Source organism: Salvia miltiorrhiza, chromosome 2, assembly GCF_028751815.1.
Source record: "Salvia miltiorrhiza cultivar Shanhuang (shh) chromosome 2, IMPLAD_Smil_shh, whole genome shotgun sequence".
Lineage (NCBI taxonomy): Eukaryota > Viridiplantae > Streptophyta > Magnoliopsida > Lamiales > Lamiaceae > Salvia > Salvia miltiorrhiza.
In genome coordinates this window covers 62,719,094-62,739,323 of record NC_080388.1, presented here as the reverse complement: position 1 = coordinate 62,739,323, position 20,230 = coordinate 62,719,094, and the positions used below count along the sequence as shown (strand labels likewise).

Below are 20,230 nucleotides of genomic sequence, written 5' to 3'. Positions count from 1 at the left end.
ATTCGAAAACAAATTCATTTGATATACTCTTTGTTTCACTTATAATGACATAATAAGATTAAAAATAAGTGATGTTAAACAGCCACATTGTGGCCACCCATAATTTACCTAAGAAAATAATTTAATTTATATAATATTTTTTAAAATAAAAATTAGATTTAACTATTTTATTATATTCTCTACATTGTAGTTATTTTTCTTTGCAATTATTTTTATAATTTTTTTATTTTTATTAAAAAATAAATTCAAAAAAGTACAATGTAGAGAATATAATAAAATAACTAAATATTATTTTTATTTAAAAAGTAAATTAAATAAATCAAGATTTTCCTTATTATACTAGTTTATAAGTGGTCAGAATGTGGCTGCATAGATTTATTGTAAAAATAAAGCTTTAAGAGTGTAAAGTGTATTGATAACTTATTTAATGTGTGTAGAATGAGTATGAATGAGACAAACTAAAAAAGAAATTGTGTCATTATAAGTTCAATAGAGGAAATAGAGGGAGTAAAATTTTGTGCAATTTATTGAAAATGTCACAATAAATGTGACATCAAAACAATACAAAAAATCACTCCATCTATTAGAAACGACGTAAACTTTTAGGCACGTAAATTAAGTAGAAAGTGTAATTGATTCAAAGTGATATGATCTATATTTTTTTAAGAATTTTATTTATTTATTTATAAAGCATGTTACATATAGCGGAACATTTTTTGTGATGGAGTAAGTGCTTGCTTTTGGTGCTAATTATTGGAAATGTCCTAACAAACAAAATTGATCCTCACATTTAAGTTTTGTTTTTTTGTGTGTGTACTTCTTGATAGCATTCCCTTCAAAATTTTATGGGAAATTTAGGAAATGTGTACTAGTTTTAACGTGAGGGCATAAGCGTCAATTCGACAATAGCTGCATCCTAAACTTTGGGAACATTTGATTTTGATGTTACTATCTAGAAAAAATCTTCTAGTATATTGGGCCCACAGGTGCCGCGTGTCCCACTCTTCCTGCCTTCCATTCCATATAAGAAAACGCCATTAATTTGAACTTTTTGTAGCGTTGTTTTTTTATTATTTATTTTATTCTTTCTGCGTTTTTGTGGCTATTGACTGTTCGATTCGATCGACTATGACTAATAACTATAGGCAAAGCATATTCTTTAGAAATAACATCAAGTTTCAAATGGGGTTTAAAATTAACAGTGGTGTTTCTCAAGTTATTTAGAAATAGATCACATATTTGATAGTATTATGGATAGAACAGTACCTATTTGATTTAGACTACTTTTTTGTTACTCCTAAATAGTGGTGTTCGTAATAAAAGTTTTCCGTGAATTAAACTAAACGATAATGTTTCTAATTGGAGTGGAAATTTTTTTAAAAAAAATTAATATTATTATATATATTTAATATTGATTATATGGATATTGAAGGTACGTGAATTTTTAAAGAAATAAAAATATTTTATTAATTTTATATTTTTATTTATTTTGAAATCTTATAAAATTCAAGATTAAATATGATATATTATTGATACAAATATTACCATATTTCAAAAATAGAGATCAATTTCTTAGGCAGCAAATCAAATCTTAATATTGATATATATCAATCTTCAATAGCCAATGAAATCGTTTCACGTCAGTCCTAGGCCCATAATCATGCGGGCTCAAGTCCAAAGTCTGACTCTTCCTACAACTATAAATAAAGGTCTTCTTATTAGTTCGAAACACACTAAATCATAAGTCACTCAAGAACTGGAGAAGAATTATCTACAATGAACTTCTCTTTAATACCTAAGGTGCCCTTTCAAGGTTCAAAGCATTTTTCGTGGAAGCAACCCAACCCTTAAGGTTCAAGGCGGCCCTCCTCATCAACGTCATAAAGCTCAATAATCAAATCTAAGAAGATCGGGGACACATTTCTTCAACAAATCTCAAGGTCTACTCAAAGACCATAAAAGAATCAATTTAAAAAGAAGAATCATATGATCAAATAGAGATACCAGCCCGCATTAAATACATTTGATCTACAAATATTAAAGTTGTACGCATTTTTGTATTTATTAAAATAAACACATGAATTTATATTTACAGATATAAAATTGATACCAACTCAATTATCATATTTGTAAATATAATTAAATAAAATTAATTTTAATTAAATATATTTAAGATAAATATTAAAAAGAAAGAGAAATTTCACAATACTAAAAATTTATATTATGAAACGACAAAAAAATAATTAAAAAGTACATTTATTCGTAAAAAAACATAGTATAGATAATATATGTATCAATGTATGGCCTACATTTGAAATTAAATCAATTAATTAAGTAGTGTTATATATATATATAGAAGCGTTCCAATGAGATCCCCTATACATGATGAAATCTTAGATTGATTTGTAATTGTTGATTTAATGTATCCTATGGATGATATTTATTTGAAGGGGGAAAAAATTTTAATCCGCTTTCTCTAATCTTTAGAACTAGGTAATTAATATTCCCTCAATACCAACTAACTTGTATAATAACTTTTTTTGTGAATCGTCCCAATTAAGTTAATCAATTTTCTTATATGAAATAAATATAAGCTAGGAAATATCTAAGTACTTATTTAGTTTATTATCAAACACACTTAAAATATTAATTTCATAAATTTTATGTCAAGAAGAAGTTGATCAATTTAGACGGAGAGAGTAGTAGTACCTTTTTTTTATATAAATTACATAAATAAATAAAAAAAATTAATCGCACAATGATGCACTAATAGTAGTAACTTTTTTTTATTCTTTTGCGAGTTCTGTTGGCTATCTTTTTGAACTATAGAAGGAATGACTCATTTTTTTCTTCTTCTAGAATTCCTACATTTCTTATGGGTTTTCTTTGCACTTAAAATAGAAGGGGAGTTTTTATTTTTATTTTTCAAAAAAATTTAAGTATTAGAATATCGATTAATATGTGGAGGTCGTTTTTGGAAATTTTTGGGTTTATCTCTCTCTTTTATTTTATCTACCCTTCTTAATTTGGACATCCCATTTTTTAGGATGTTATTATTAGAGGTGTCCAAACGGATAGCGGATATTCTCGACCCGACCCCAATATCGAGCGGGTATCGGGCACCCGATACCCGATAAAGTTAGGTTACGGATTGGGATCGGGTATCATGTTGGTTAGTTTTACAGGTATTGGGTATATCCGACGAGTTTGCGGGTGTACCCAAATACCCGTTTATTTTTTTAATTTAATAGTAGTTTAATATTATTTTTATTTAATTAAATTCTGAAATTCCCCATAGTGATTCAAACATTCACGTGAACCATTTAACCCTACGTGAAATTGAAAAAATTGAAATCAATTACCAGCCCCACCCTGAGTATGTTCGATCGGCATATACTTGTGGCAAGTTGCATTTTGCTCATCTTTATCAGGCTCTCAATTCTCTTGTTAAGAAATTAAATGAATTTCCCTTAGAGCATCTCCAGCGCGCATTTGGCGCCCCGGGTCGATCCGTGGCTAGGAGAAGGCAACCGTGCTGCAGACCTGGGCTGGGTCGAGGCCGCGTCTTAGCGGCGACACGGGGCGAAGGCTGAAGAGATATGGCGCGTCCGGTGGACGCGCCCCCTAAAAAATTTTTAAAAAATCATATTTTTTCAATTTTTCGAACGTTTGAATTTTTATTTTGTTAAAAAAAAAATCGACCATTTGATAAAAAACGGCTAGTTTAGGTTTTTTTTTTCTTTCTTGCCCTTCTATAAATACCACACTTCCCCTACATCAAATTTCACTCCTCTTATTCTCTCAACTAAAATTTTCTTGCAAATGAATCGCGAGTTCGACGAATATCTTGAGCAACACGGCGGTGGTTCAAGCCTCCCTCCTAATGTCCCGATGATGGGGTTTGCTCCGTTCTCGCAAGCCTCAAATATCTTGGCTACAGAAAATCTTCCAATGCCGACGGTGCTCCCAAACATCCAAGAAGATCCGGAGAAGGAGAAGCCGAAATCCAAGACCACCCGCGCCCAATACTTCGGCGAAGAGACCGAGCTCGTGGCAATATTGTGGGCGGAGGCTACCCACAATCCTATTATGGGAACCTCCCAAAAGTTGCTCCAATATTGGGGATCAATCACTGAAAGTACAACAACCTCAAACGGTGGGAGCGGCGACACGTAAACCGGATCATCTCAAATCCCACTTCGTATGTGTCCAAAAGGACACGAAATTTTTCGAGGGCTACTACAACACTTGCAAGGACCAGTGGGGTAGCGGTATAAGCGACAACCAAATCATCAAACAAGCTCAGACGATGTACGGGGCGAATTTTAGGAAGAGATTCGGCTACAAGTGTGAAAGGTTCTCATCACAAGCCGCGGATGTCCACTCCGCGAAGAAGTCGAAGGGCTCCGAAGGCCAAGCAACCACCACTTCTTCGAAATCGAGTATCACGACGAGGCCCCAAGGCCAAAAAGAGGCAAAGCGAGACAAGGACAAGGGGAAGAAGGGGGGGGAAGAGTCTTCGGGAAAGTCGCCGTACTCCGAAGCCCTTGAGAAAGTCGCCGAAAGCATGAAGGAGCATGCCCTCCAAACGAGCCGCATCGCCGAGACCAAAAAAATGCAAGCCGAGTTGAAAATGGAAGAGCTCGATATGAAGTTCTTGAACACGGATACTACACACATGACGGATGCACAATTGGCCTTGCACAACCAGATGGTCTAGGAAGTGCTCAAGCGTCGAGCACTTATTTAAATTAGGATTTTAATTTATGTAATTTTTTTTCTTTAGTTTAAATTATGTATTTTTTTATTTAAATTATTTAATTTTAATTTTTATTGCAATTTTTGAATTTAAATTTTAATGAAATTTGGAATTTTAAAATTAAAATGTAGAATTGAGGATTTTGTGGAAATGAAGATCTAAGACACAGCTTAAGACACAAAAGTTTTGGAGGGTTGTGTCTTAGGTGGTGGTTCCCACCTAAGACACAAGCATTGGAGATACTCTTAGAAGCTTGATATTCCAAATGTACACTTTGTCGATGAAGTAAGGTTCACCAAATGACATCCCAAGCAATGGGCTAGTTGGTGGAGTCAGTGGGCTAATTTTAACAAATATGTGCGCAGAGACATCCCAATTACACACCATAGGGGCTAATATTGCTGGTAAGTTACTGAATATGCGAAAATTACGGGTATTAGGGTATCCGACAAGTTCCGTCAGGTCGGGATCGGGTATTGGAGAGAGCCTGTTTTCGGAGTCAGATACCCTCAAATTTTGGGTAGGGATGGAATATTTGAGAGTAGGGATGGCAATCGGGTATAACGGGTACGGATAGTGACTATTCATACTCATACCCGCGAACTAAATGAATAATAGTTTTTAACCACGAAATTATCCATGGATATCAAATGGTATCCAAACCCGCTACCCGCGGATACCCGCTATCCATCGGGTATCCGCCAACCCGCTATTCGTCGGGTATTCGCCACCCGCTATCCGTCGGATACCCCCACCTACTATCCATCGGATACCCGCGAAGTAGAATTTAAATATAAATTTATAACAAATTTAATACAAAAAAAAATCAACACAAATAACATACTTCATCCATGTTGAAATCCACAAATAACAAAGTTTAAATCCAAATTCATCAACTAAAATATAAAATTCCAATGACTGAATCAGTGTTTGAGCCTTAGGTTTAGATTCTGTTAGTTTTTTTTTTAAAAGATATGATATGCTGGCCCATATCTCAAATGTATATTCAAAGTCCATATTTTTAAGATTTTTTTTTTGTAGGTATTTGACGGGCATTTCACGAATAATTGACGGATATTTTCGCGGGTAAACGGATTTCGCGGGTATGGATAGTAAGTATTCAAACCTATACCCACAAAGTAAATGGATAGTGAATTATAATCACGAAACTGATATCAAATGCCTCTCAAACCCACCCTAATAGGTTCGAATTTTCGCGGATATCAGTTACCCGCGGTTAAATTGTCATTCCTATCTGAGAGAAACACTGTTCGACTGATTGTAATCAATTTTGATTGAGTAGGACTTGTGTGCGGACTCCCGCATAGTATGCGGCCGGGTCGGGTTCGCCTTGACCCGACCCGAATCGAAATGTTATAATTTAGAGTTTCATAAATGAGATCAATAATGTTGTGTGGTGCAGTGGTTATGTGCGCCTTTTTATCTCAAAGGTTAAGGGTTCAAAACCCAATTCCCCCATCTTTTTCACTTTTTTCGTTTTCTTGCTTCTTTTTTGGTTCTTTTTTTTGTGCTTTTTTACTTCATTTATTACTTTTTCCCTAAACACTAAATCCTAAACTCTAATAGGAATATTTACTTTTAATAAGTTTAAAATATACATTTGTGCTAATAAATGTATATATATGTTAATATAATATTTACCTTTCATTCAATATAAAGTATTATATTTTCTAAATTCTAAACCCTAAATCATAAAATAAATGAAAAATAATTAATGACATGAAGAAATGTAATGTTTTTGAAACATTACTTTTCTTCATATCAATAGTTACTTTTTTTTTACGACAATGACCATTTGACCAAATATACAAAATTACAAGTTCTAACGAGTAAAAATAACATTAGTTTTATACATATCAATGATTACTTTTTTCGTACAATAATAATTATTTGATAGAATAACTAAAAATATAAACTTTTAAGAATTAAAGTAACAATTATCGTGAACAAATGTAATTATCTAGAAACGTTACATTTCATTGTAATAATAATCACTTTTTATTACGACAATAAATACTTGGCCAAAAAGTTAAAAATATAAGTATTACCCATCATTCAATATTTTTAAAACCTAAACACTGAATACTAAACCATAACCCTTGAATACTAAACCCTAACCCTTGAATATTAAACCCTAATGGAAATATTCACTTTTATTTATCCTAATATATACATTACTGTGCATAAATGTATACTTATGTGAATATAAGTATTACCTACCATTCAATATTTTGTAAACCCTAAACACTGAATACTAAACCCTAAATAGGGAATACTAAACCTTAAACACTGAATACTAAACCCTATCCATTCAATAATAAATTCAAATGACAATATTTACTTTTATTTTATCTAAGATATACATTTCCATGCATAAATGTATACTTATGTGAATATAAGTATATATTAACCATTATTCAATATTTTTTAAACCTAAACACGGAATACTAAATCCTAAACACTGAATACTAAATCCTAGCCATTCAATAATAAACCCAAATTAAAATATTTACTCCCTAATGGAAATACTCACTTTTACCTAAACACTGAATGTATAGTTTTATTTTATCTAAGATATACATTTTCATGCTTAAATGTATACTTATGTGAACATAAGTATTAACCATTATCCAATATTTTTTAAACCTAAACATTGAATACTAAACCCTAAATGAGGAATACTAAACCCTAAACCTTGAATACTAAACCCTAGTCATATTCAATAATAAACTCTAGTCATTCAATAATAAATCCAAATGACAATATTTACTACTCCCTCCGTCCCACTATTGAAGACACACTTTCCTTATTGGGATGTCCCAATAATAAAGACACACTCCAAATAAGGAAAGAATTAGGGGTTAATTAACACTACTAATTGCACCTTAATTCAAGTAGTATAAATAAGAAGAAAAAAAAAACCCTACCTTCATTCTCACTCTCTCGGCCTCTCCGCCTCTCTCTCTCTCGATCGAACTCTCGGCCTCTCGGCCTCTCTCACGCTCTGAAACCCTAAGATACCGCCGCCCTCATCCTTCATCTGCGCCGCCCTCCTCCGAAACCCTAGATTCTGCCGTCCTGAACCTCCATCCGCGCCGCCCTCCTCCGAAACCCTAGATTCTGCCGTCCTCAACCTCCATCCGCGCCGCCCTCCTCTGAAATCCTAAATTCTGTCGTCCTCAACCTCCATACGCGTTTATGGCCGATAATATGGGTTGGTCGGCATATTTGAACTCCGAATTCGTCCCCGATTCGGAGGACGAAGAATTCTTTAAGCTCATACCTCCGTTGCCGTCGCCGCCGTCTGGTTTTGTCTATGAGGGGAGCGGCGGATTCCAAGGTTCTGAGGAGTCCACCGGCGGTGCTTTCATGGAGGATTCGAGGGTTTCGAGGAGTCCGATCCGGCGGCCCATCTATCGCCGCCCCTCTACCGCGATGAAGGCGCAGGTGTCGGAGCTAGACTCTCTCCTATGCACGGAAAGCTGGGACGACGTCGTGCGCGAGCGGGAAGAGGCTGTTGGCGGCGACTGGTGGCGACGGTGCTCCCCTTTGTTGCGAAGGATGGTGGAGACCATGTATCCTGCTTTAAAAGGGTGAGATCTTTCTTATTGTCCCGATATTTGTGATCGTCTATGTCTTGTTGGTATGAGGGGTGTGGCCCTCTGTGCTCTCATTCCTCTGTGTTCCTCTATGTCCTGTTGGTATGAGGGGTGTGACCCTCTGTGCTGTTGTGGTAGATGGGCTGAATGCTGAGATGATGAACTTGATGCTCATTTGTTTGATTTTCCCTATAATGCTAAAAATCTATGATTAAATGTCAAAAAATGAGATTGTGGGCTGTGTCCCCTACATTTTGTTGATTGGTTGCTGCCATGGTTCTTTCTTGTGACTAATTGTGTTTGATTGAATATGGTGTGTGCCCTGGTTCTTTCTTGTGACTAATTGTGTTTGGTATGAGGGGTGTGTCCCTCTTGTTTGTCCTGATCTTTCTAATAAAAACTGATCTTTCTAATAAAATGTCCTTACTATGCTTTGAGCTTTACAAAAACTATGCCCTGAGCTTTACAAAAGACTACCCCCTGTTCTTTACAAAAGCCTATACTATGAGCTTTACAAAAAACTATGCTTTGAGCTTTACAAAAAATTAGGCTCTCAAGCTTTGACAAAAATATCTACCATATTTTTAACTAAATGGAGGCATCCTCAATCATATTCAAATGATTGAAGGCTGCCTCCATTGCTTCAAATGGAGAGGGGTCTAATCCCAACTGCATTTTCAGTTGGTCTATGCCTTCCACCACTCCTTTTTCAAACAAATAGCCAATGCACTCTTCCACAAGCTCTTTTGGCACTTCTAAAGCCATTGGAAGTGCACCTTGTCTTGCAAGAACTCCTTTCTTCATGTGTGGAAGCTTGTAACAATTCTGCCCTCTTATTTTCATAATTTCAGTTAAACATCCCTGTAAGCTCAAGAAAACAGAGTTTAAAGTATGAGGACTTAGCTCCTCAAATGATTTTTCAACTGCTTTTACTAGCTCATGCTCATTTGTGGCAACTGACTGTACTTGCAAGCTTTGAATAGCCCTAAACCAACCCAAGTCATTGATGTTGGTGTCTGGGCTATTTGGAGGTTGTTGTACAATATGGATATCAAAGCCATTGGCTGTTGCCGCAGCTCTCCAATCTGGATCATTGTCCAATATATGTGGCCTCGCATTGTCTTGCTGTATATAGATAGTTTTGCTTGCAAATTGGGGCCATTTGGCCATAATTGCTGGAATTAACTGTATTTAAAAAGGCATGATAAACTGAAATTAATAAATCTTGCATAACAAACTGAAATTAATGCTCATTTGCATACATTTGAATGCAATACACTACAAATTGGAATAAACTTCAATTAAGATATCTTGCCTTGGAGATATAGCAGTCCTTCATCACTCCTTTAGTGATGGACTGGATTGGCTTCTCCTCCATTGTTCCAGCCAGCCTGTTCTTGCTTGTTCTTTTGGCTGGTACCATCTCAGTGAAAGGGAAAATCCCTATCTTGCCATCAAATAACACACTCCCATCTTCATTGAATAGAGGCCTGGCCACTGCACAACTGAACATAACTTTTTTTATAAACTTCTTACTCTTGCATGTGCGATGTGGATCAGTTTCCTCTGGAGTTAAGTAAAATTTGTGGTTTGCTTTGGTGATGTAGAACCACTTCTCATCAATATGCACTACATTGTGCATATTCTTGAACTTTAGGACATTGCATATCCTATCATACACAATCTGTTCAAGAGAGAACCGTAGCCTCAATAACTTGTTGGGGGCCGTCAAATCGGGTCGGATAGCACTTGAATGAGCTCTGATCAGCCCCTTAGAGATCCATCTACCCACTGTACTTTTCGAGCAATTTATACCTGTTGCAAGTCTTCGAATGGTTCCCCTTTTGTGCAACTCTAGACTAGCTATGAGTTCTAAATCTATTTGCACTCTTTTTCTTCTACATTTGTTGATTTTTTTGCTTTGAACGGAGACTAACTGACCTTGTGCGTGCTCCTTTTTTGCAGCCTGCCATAAACGCGCGACGGAGCTTCGACAACACCCCCACTTCGCCATGGCAGCAGTGATAGTCCCATGTCGGAGCTTCCCATCTGTAAAGTTTTGAAGAAGAAAGAAGGCCATGGCTTGCCTTTCTTGGCTTGATAAATCCTTCCTTCTTCCCATCTTTTCTTTTCTTTTTTTGGCTGTGGAGTTTCTAACACAGAAATTGTGTGTATGTTTTGAAACTGGTATGAACAGCCAGTTTTATAAGGTTGGTTGTCAAATTTTGGTGGGAAACTTGAGTTAGAAATGAAATTTTGATGTTGGCGCCTTTATTAAAGAATTGGAGCATTTGTTTTCATTTTAAATTTGGAGCAGACGCCTTTTTTATTGTGTTTCATTAATTTGGACTTGAATCCATATTCTATTTTCAGAATTGGATACAAAAAATGATTAACAAAAATTGGATTAAAAAAAACGATTAAAAAAAAACTGGACGAATAAAAGTCAATTTTCATTTTGTTAAAAATTCTGGACAATTAAATTAATTAAATTTTTTTAAATTTATAAAATTACAAAATTTAAAATTCAAATAAAACATTAAATAGAAATATACAAATACACTAAACTAAAACTAATCAACTAAACTAATAGAGGTGGTCCCCAACACTTTAACCACTAAACTACCTCTCCTTAATCTCCGTGCCCAAAAGACCTGTGTCTTTATTAGTGGGACGGAGGGAGTATTATTTTATCTAAGATGTACATTTCCATGCTTAAATGTATACTTATGTGAATATAAGTATTAATCATCATTCAATATTTTGTAAACCCTAAACACTGAATACTAAACCCTAAATAGGGAATACTAAACCATAAACACTGAATATTATACCCTAACTGATGAGGAGTAATAGGTGCAGAGCAGAGAAATGATATAAATCAGAGAAATAAGCCTCCCCAGCGGAATGAATACATCAGAGGAATCATACTCGCCAAATGAATCACTCTCGCCAGAGGAATCATACTCGCCAGAGGAATCACACTCGCCAGAGGAATCACCTTTATCAGAGGAACCACCTTCGCCAGAGAAGCCGCTCTCGCCAGATGAATGGTATTCACCAGAGGGATCACCAGAAACGCGGGGAAGTCTCCCGCGTGAAGGCGATTTTACTGTTATACCCCTGACCACGCAAGACGCATGCTCCAGTGCTAATTTTACTATTTTACCCTTTACATGTAATCTATAAATAGCAGCATACGTGCTCTTTTGTAACTAACGCTATCTTTTACTATCAAGCAGCAACTCTACTTTCGTGTTCTAGAATTCCGATCACTCTCTTTGTCTTCTTCGATCAAAACTAGGTATAGTCCACGATTCTTTAATAATCCACCGATTAAATAGATACCCCTCCTTTTATGTTTCACCACTAACCATTGAATAATAAACTCAAATGGCAATATTTAATTTTATTTTATCTAAGATATACATTTCCATGCATAAATGTATACGTATGTGAAAATTAGTATTAACCATCATTCAATATTTTTTAAACCTAAATACGGAATACTAAACACTAAATATGGAATACTAAACCCTAAAAGTACTATTACTTTTGCTTACACAAATAATTATTTGATCAAATAACTAAAAGTAAAAATTCTCATAAATAAAAGTAACAATTATCGTGAACAAATGTAATTATTTAGAAACATTACATTTAGTTATTTTATCAAATAATTATTATTGTAAAAAAAAATAATTATTAATATGTATAAAAATAATTATAGATATGTATAATTTAAGAGAATCAAAATCAATTAAAATTCATATGAAATCAAAGAATCAAACCACTTCAATATATTTTAATTCACATGAAATCAATGAATCAAATAATCAAACTCGAAATTATCGTGAACAAATATTACTTTCGTTTATAATAATTATTACTTTTATTCAAGTAATCATTGTCGTAAGAAAAAGTAACTATTGATATGATGGAATGTAATGTTTCTAAATTATTACATTTGTTCACGATAATTGTTACTTGTATTTATGAGAATTTGTACTTTTAGTTATTTGCTCAAATATATAAACAAAACATATAAAAAAAACAAAACCATAAAATTAAAATTCAAAAAGTGTAACAAAAAGAAAGAAAAAAAAGAAAAAAAATCGAAATAATTACTTTTTATTACAATAATAGTAATTACTTTTGATTAGAACAATAAGCATAACAAATATAATATTTTTGAAAGATTACATTTGTCAATATCAATTATTACTTCTTATTATGATAATATTTACTTGACTAAACTATATATAAAATAATTTAAAAGAAAAACAGTAAAATTAAAAAAAAATACAATAGAAAAACAGTTTAAAAAAGAAAATATATAAAAAATGAAAAAATAAAATAAAATAAAAATAATAAGAAAAACACTACAAGAAAACGCCAGATTAGCTACGGAATTTAACTACGGAATTTATTCCGTAGTTAATTAACTACGGATTACCAACGGAAACATATTAATTTTGATTTTTTAATTAATTTTAAATATTTAGTTATTAAACCGTAGCTAAATAGTCGTTAAAATTTATTGAATTTTTTATTTTATTTATTCAATTAATCATCCGTAGTTAAATAGTCGTTAAAATATACTGAATTTTTTATTTTATTTATGAAAATTAATATTCCGTTGTTAAATAGTCGTTAAAATATACTGATTTTTTCATTTTATTTATTAAATTAATAATCCGTAGTTAAATAGTCGTTAAAATATACTAATTTTTTCATTTTATTTATTAAAATTAATATTCCGTAGCTAAATAGTCGTTAAAATATACTGAATTTTTAATTTTATTTATGAAAATTAATATTCCGTAGCTAAATAGTAGTTAAAATATACTGAATTTTTAATTTTATTTATGAAAATTAATATTCCGTAGCTAAATAGTACTTAGTTAAAATATACTGAATTTTTAATTTTATTTATGAAAATTAATATTCCGTAGCTAAATAGTAGTTAAAATATACTGAATTTTTAATTTTATTTATGAAAATTAATATTCCGTAGCTAAATAGTAGTTAAAATATACTGAATTTTTAATTTTATTTTTTAAAATTAATATTCCGTAGCTAAATAGTAGTTAAAATATGTTGAATTTTTTGTTTTATTTTCTAAATTAGATTTCCGTTGTTAAAGAGTCGTTAATATTTATCTAAATAGTTCTCTGCATCTTCTCACGCCCCCTTTGCCGTCTATCTCTGAAATAAGCTCCCGCGCCGTCGTTCTCCCCGCCGCGCGCTTCGATCTCCGCCGTCTTCCCCGCCGCCCGCTCCGATATCCGTCGTCTATCTCTGCATCTTCTCCCCATCGTCGCCTTCAGTTGCTGCTGAAGGTCTGGATTTCCTCATTTCAATTTCAATTTCAATCTGTATCTGATCAAACAGATGCGCCGTCTATCCCCGTCGTTTCATCTGTAATCAACTAGCCCTACAATAAGTTCCAAGCTGATCTATCTCTAAACACAGGAGCATAAATTAGTCCTTCATTATGAAATTGTGTGCGACTTTTATGCTCCTGTATCTCCAATTGATTCTATAATGATTATAACTGAAATGAGAATCTCACCATAATGGGGATTAGTTAGGGTTCAGGGCAAGCTGTGGCGCTTAGAGTGACGGCTGATCGTTGTGCATTCTATAATTGCAGATTTCTTGGTTGGCAGGTATATTCTTTCTCTCTCTCCCCCTCCAATATTCATTATAAATCTAGATTGAGGCATAGGAGAAGAAATCTGTATCTGTTAACAGAAAGTTATAAAGTTTCCTGAATTGTTTGATTTTGTGTCATTGGCTCTGAATTTGAGGAATTTAGATTGATAGATTGTTCGTATACAAACCACGAATGAGATTTGATGACACAGAGCAAGAGCTAAGTAGGTGGTAGTTCAGTTACAATGGATGAACATAGTAAGAGTAGATATATGGCTTTTGTCTTGATCGAATGCCTTCTTCGTGTAAAATAGCATAGCGTTTTCTCTTCGTGGTTTGGTTTATGTAACAAGAGGTCTCGCCTGAGGTGTAGTTTAATCTCTTGGACTTGTATTATATAGATTAGGCGACTAATACAGGCAGTAGTGTTGCTACATGAAGCTTTCTGCTTTTGTGTTTGGCTTAATTATGAATGTTAAGAATTTCAGATTAGTCGAAGAACAGTAAAAATGTAAATGATACTGGAATTAAAAATTACGGTCTAACTCTCAGGTCATGCCATTTTGGAGGTTATAAGCAACTGACTAATTCATGTATCAGGTTCTCTACTTTAGCGGCTTCAGGTTGAAACCTAGAGGCTATTATGGTCAGCTGATTCGTGTTGCTTTATGTCTTGTCACTTTTGGATATTGCTGTTATGAACTCTCTTTTCTTAGAGCATTTGATTTGGTGGGATTAGTGCTTATTAGGACTTACTGTAGTTGAAAAATCTGAAATATAAATATGAGGTGTACAAATCTGATCAAGTGTTGCAGCATCATTCTCATTGCCTTAGTTTGCTTTGTAAGTTTACTGTGGCTAATTCTTTTTACCCTGTTTGATACTGACATGTAGCCAACTTCAAAGTGAATGATGAAAACTGAAATGAAGTTAACATGGTATAAATGCATCTATGTTACTGGTGGTATAGTTGGAATGATAATGCAGAAATTAAACTGATTGGTGCAGATCTCCCTTTTTCTGAATACTATCAACTTTCTTCTAAGTTTCTTTTTTTTTTCTTTATAAAATAGAGGATCAATAATGGTTTCTGAATAATGGTTTGCAACTGTATTTGGTCTTTGTTTGTTATTTGCAGATACCAAAGAACTAGGCCTATAATTATTGATCCTGGACTTTATCACTCAAAGAAATCTGGTGTTTTCTGGGCCAAAGAGAAAAGATCGTTGCCTGCTTCTTTCAAGTTATTCACTGGTACTCCAGAAATCTTTTAGACCTATGTACTGATTTTCTCACTTCATATATATAAAGCCCAAGTCTAATAACTTCCATATATGTCAAAACCATATCTAAATCTGCTGAATGACAATGTGATGTACAGTGTGTGAAGTAACTATAATCAAGTAATGCAATTCAATAATAATACTAAAATAGGCTTGTAGGTTTAGTGTTTTTTGTCCCGTATAGGGGCTGCTAATTTAGTGGGAACTGCAGCATACCCCTTGATTATTTTGTGATAATGTAACATGGGCTGGACATCAGTGCTCTATGTGAGCTAATAGAACATAGTTTAATCCGATTGGTTTTTCTAGCATCTTGTTGTTGTCCTGGGTGTTTCTTAGGGAAATGTAGCTCATTATTTTTGTGATCATGTCTTCCTCTTTATAGATATTTTAAGAATGGAGGTCTAGGGGAACTGTTATCTACAAGAATGGTTTGTGTTGTATTTGCTTATTTGGTCGGAATATCTGTGTTTTGATTTAATTTTTTCTGTTTTAGTCTTGTCCTGTGCCCGTTTGCCAATTGCTAGCTGTTGTGCCATCGTCGTTGTGCTCTTACATCATTGTGTCCAGGTTAGTGTTTTATTTATTTGAAATTGCCGGTGGGGGAGAGGCAGAAATACATGTTTATTTATTTGAAATTGCCGGTGGGGGAGAGGCAAATATGCATATCTATTTATTTGAAATTGCCGGTGGGGGAGAGGCAAAGATGCATGTTTTTATATTTGAACACATCAATATATGCTCTCTTTTGAGGAAATATTTTAATTTGATTTATACATTATTTATGTTTCTTTTGAGGCAGAAATACATGTTTTTTTTTGGAGGAAATACGCATTCATAGATAACATTAAGTTATATTATCTAGAAAGCTTTTAAGTGTCATAATAAACACCAAATACTATTATCTAAAAGACTTTTGATGACTAGGAAATATGAGTTTTGATCGAGGGTGGATGTATAAAAAAAACCACAAAAATAAAAATAATCAACCACAAAAATGAACAGGAAAAACGTATAAAAAATGAACAAAAAAAACGTATAAAAAAAACCACAAAAATAAAATCCAAAAAGTGTAAAAAAAAAGAAAGAAAAACAAAGAAAAAAGAAAAAAATCGAAAAAGTAGGGGATAAGGTTTCGAACTTGAGACCTCGAAGGAAATGAGGCATTACGAGAGTATTACCACTGCACCACTTTAGCATTATATAGACGTGCCGCACGCAAGTTTTTGCGATTTTGATTAGTTTAACCCGTATTATTCGGGTTCGATCCGTTTTGAGCAATTTACTTTGGATCCGATCGAATTGTAATTGTCGAATGTGATTGTAGGGCGAATTCATCAATTAGAGAGCATTTCTAGGGCTTTAACGGTGTTGATCGGGAATTATTCAATGGAAGCCAAAGCGGAGGAGAACAAGTATAGCATAATCGTTCCCACCTACAACGAGCGCCTCAATATCGCTCTCATTGTTTACCTCATCTTCAAGCATCTCCCGTGAGTCTTTCTCCTTGTTTGTGTGTGATTCTGATTACTATAGTTGAAGCTGATTGTGGAAGTTGGCAATAAATGTTTGAATTGGATCCTTGAATTTTCTGTGAATACGTGATAATTGCTTTGCCGTTATGATTGCGGTAATGGTAGATAGAAAGAGGTGAAATTTGCTGGAATTGATACAGATAGGACTTTAAGATTAATTTTTCCGGGCATTGTATTGCTAATTTTTAAGAGAATTGCTTGGTGGTATTTGCGCTTGATTCTTTTTCTTGAGCTGTTTGTAGGGATACTTTTGAATGTTCAGTTTTCAGAAGTGAATTTGAAAGTTAATCATTAGGAATCCCAGTTTCATATTCGTTACACTAATCAACCCTAAAGACTTAAAAAGTTCAATATTATTTGGTTGTTTTAATGGCTGCTAGATATCCGAAAAAGCTTCGACACTTCTCCTAATGTTCTTATGGAGTCCTTGGTAGATTCTTAGTAGTGGTTCTTGTTTCCTGGAGTAGAAACATGAGACATGTTTTCACATGCATGGGATGGTAATATTTTCATTGCCTTGATATATGGGGATCAAACTATTTAGCAATTAAGCTCGCAATCCTTATTTAATAACTATTAGCTGGTTCTTCCTCTGGATCAATTTTTAGGAATGTATGCATAAAACACAGTAGTTAAACCATTTACATAGATGGACTTATCACATTTTTTTGTCTGATCGGAACTATTAGCGATGTGCCTTGGTGCTGCATACAACAATTAGATATTGTTTTGTACCTTCTGTTTGGATCAGGAATGTAAATTTTGAGATCATAGTGGTGGATGATGGGAGTCCAGATGGAACTCAGGAAATTGTCAAACAGCTGCAGGAAGTATATGGAGAAGATCGTATCGTATGTTTGGGCACTTTCCTTCTTTCAATTTGTAACTTCTGATTTATTAAAGCTTGGGCTTTTAATTGTCTGTTTACTCATACTGGTCTCATAATGCAGTTGTTGAGACCTAGACCAAAGAAGCTTGGCTTAGGTATGTACTTGACATGTTATATTCTAAAAGATGATTGTAAAACTTCTAAAGGTTTTCCATTTCAGGGACGGCCTACGTTCACGGTTTGAAACACGCAACTGGAAATTTTGTTGTCATAATGGATGCAGACTTATCACACCATGTACGTATGCACTCTTAGATGCAATAAGAAAATGGAATGTCCTTTGTGTATTTCCTAGTGAAAATATAGTATGATCAGTTGATAACTTCCGGTTATCTAACCTTAGTATCATACCCTATCCTGTCTGTTCTCGGTCATATGAAAAACAAAAAATTTCTGTAATTCTACAAAATTCAGTTCTTGAGTGTCATGACTATTCCCTACATAAAATTTGTCAATGATGTGAACAAACCTAAAAACCTTTAAGAAGAAAAGAAAGTTTTTGGCCATTGGCTTGCCAATTAAGATGACTTGGAAAATATGAGCTGTCATTTAATTGAACTCTTGCATACTTTTCTTTACTGCAATTATTCTTAATTTCTTTATCCCAATTGGTTAATTTTTCTTTTGATTCTCTCTAACAGCCAAAATACCTTCCAAGCTTTATCAAGTAAGTTTTTTGCTTAGTGAAGTACTGGATTTTTTATGAACTCAGTATATTAATAGAATTTCTTGTGGTCAGGAAACAAATGGAGACAGGTGCGAGCATAGTTACTGGGACTCGGTATGTAAAAGGTGGTGGGGTTCATGGCTGGAACCTGATGCGCAAATTGACGAGCAGAGGAGCCAATGTCCTTGCACAAACATTTCTATGGCCAGGTGTATCCGACCTGACCGGATCATTCAGGTATTATACGACAACAACAATTATTAGTTCCCCCTATTCATATACCAAACTAAAGTTTTGTTCTGAACTTTTGTTGTGAAGGCTTTACAAAAAATCTGTGCTTGAAGATGTTATAAACTCCTGTGTGAGTAAGGGGTATGTTTTCCAGATGGAGATGATAGTTAGAGCTTCAAGAAAGGGTTATCACATTGAAGAGGTATTCACAATTTTTAATATACTCGGTATCTTGTATTGATCATGTTACATAACATGCCTACATGTTTGTTTATTATCTGGAAATGAAAAAGGCAGTTAACCCTTCACTATTGGAAGAGTCACTATTGTATTGATTCACATTTCCAACTAAATATCAAATTTCATAGAATTAGTAGCATGGACTATGACCCGTTCTAGACTGCCTAACACTAATGTGTTTAGACTTCTCCCAAGTGGATAATTAACAAAAAAGGCCTTTGCTCCATTCTTTAATTATACATTTCCTGGCTTGCCAAGTTTGATAAATGGAGCAAATTTAGCAAATCATTTGATTTGGCATGCTAGCTTGTCGCAGTTGACTTTTTTCAACGGATTGTTTTATGTCATGTTTAATCTTTCTTCCTAGCATAGTTCTACATAAAAGTGATGTCTACTGCTGCTTTTTATATTGAGGCTGACATTGTTTAGATCAATCTGAGTGCTTCAACAAGTTCTATATTGAAGCCGGTCTGTAATATTGTGTTTCACCTTTTCATAGGTCCCAATCACATTTGTCGACAGAGTATATGGAAGCTCAAAACTCGGGGGATCAGAAATAGTCGAGTATCTCAAGGGGCTTTTATACCTTCTTGTCACAACTTGAAGGGAATGAAAAGTGGAGCATTTTGCAGAGTTTTCTAACCTGCCCATTTTGAAGCAAGAAACATATCAGTTCTTTGCGCCTATTGTACCACTAACTCAATTTTGATGCGACTGTAAACTAAATTTTTAGATTAGAAATTATAGTAGATGCGACAGTAACCTGATAATATGATAAAAAAAAGAATATATTTATACAAGGTGTTTCTGATAGGACAGATTTGAAATTATAGATGCTGCTTCCTGATAAAATAGTCGGTGGTAGGGGCGGAAACAGGAAAATAGTTTGGGGCAAGCTCGACAATATCGGTTTGTGAAGAGGGGGGTGTTAAAATCGAAAATTTTGGACACTAATAAATACTTCGTTTGTCCACAAAAATTGTAGTGTGCGGTTTGGAGAATAAGTTTTAATAAATAGTTGGAAGATGTGTATAAAGTGTAGAAGATCATCAAAAATTTTGTAGGCCAGCGAAAATATGTAAGACTAATTTTTTGGACGGAAGGAGTACAGCCAGACTTTCAAAAGGTTTGAAATTTTTTGGTTGGAATGCCTCGGACACTCCTAGTTAGTGATGTTAAAGGGATGATTCTATCTTTAATTTAGATTGCTTTTTATTAAGTTATAACATGATCTTTATTAAGAAGTCACTCGGATGTTCAATTGCTTGTTGCTTAACATCGGATCAATGTAATTTATATGTAATTGTTTTTTAAATATTGGGACCTTAAGATGATATAATTTTGAATG

The 20,230-nt window shown here is 34.0% G+C and overlaps 2 protein-coding genes across 5 annotated transcripts; one reads left to right on the top strand and one right to left on the bottom strand.

Moving 5' to 3' along the window:
* Positions 1-8,967: 8,967 nt before the first annotated feature.
* On the bottom strand, positions 8,968-10,501 carry LOC131009860 (uncharacterized). Its single transcript, XM_057937264.1, has 2 exons — positions 9,695-10,501; positions 8,968-9,564 (listed from the first exon to the last, which is right to left on the bottom strand). Exons 1-2 carry the CDS (start codon positions 10,499-10,501, stop codon positions 8,968-8,970), a joined length of 1,404 nt encoding a protein of 467 aa, XP_057793247.1.
* A 3,038-nt stretch (positions 10,502-13,539) lies between these two features.
* LOC131010974 (dolichol-phosphate mannosyltransferase subunit 1) lies at positions 13,540-19,682 on the top strand. 4 transcript variants are annotated; one of them, XM_057938696.1, is made up of 12 exons: positions 13,540-13,721; positions 13,981-14,051; positions 15,176-15,291; positions 15,817-15,890; positions 16,648-16,813; positions 17,607-17,706; positions 17,806-17,839; positions 17,905-17,981; positions 18,386-18,411; positions 18,484-18,648; positions 18,730-18,844; positions 19,382-19,682. In XM_057938696.1, exons 5-12 carry the CDS (start codon positions 16,710-16,712, stop codon positions 19,484-19,486), a joined length of 726 nt encoding a protein of 241 aa, XP_057794679.1. In that variant the 5' UTR covers positions 13,540-13,721; positions 13,981-14,051; positions 15,176-15,291; positions 15,817-15,890; positions 16,648-16,709; the 3' UTR covers positions 19,487-19,682. The 4 variants fall into 4 exon arrangements, with proteins under 4 accessions (XP_057794679.1, XP_057794677.1, XP_057794676.1 ...); XM_057938694.1 differs by having other exon boundaries at positions 13,974-14,051; XM_057938693.1 differs by having other exon boundaries at positions 13,970-14,051.
* Positions 19,683-20,230: the final 548 nt, after the last annotated feature.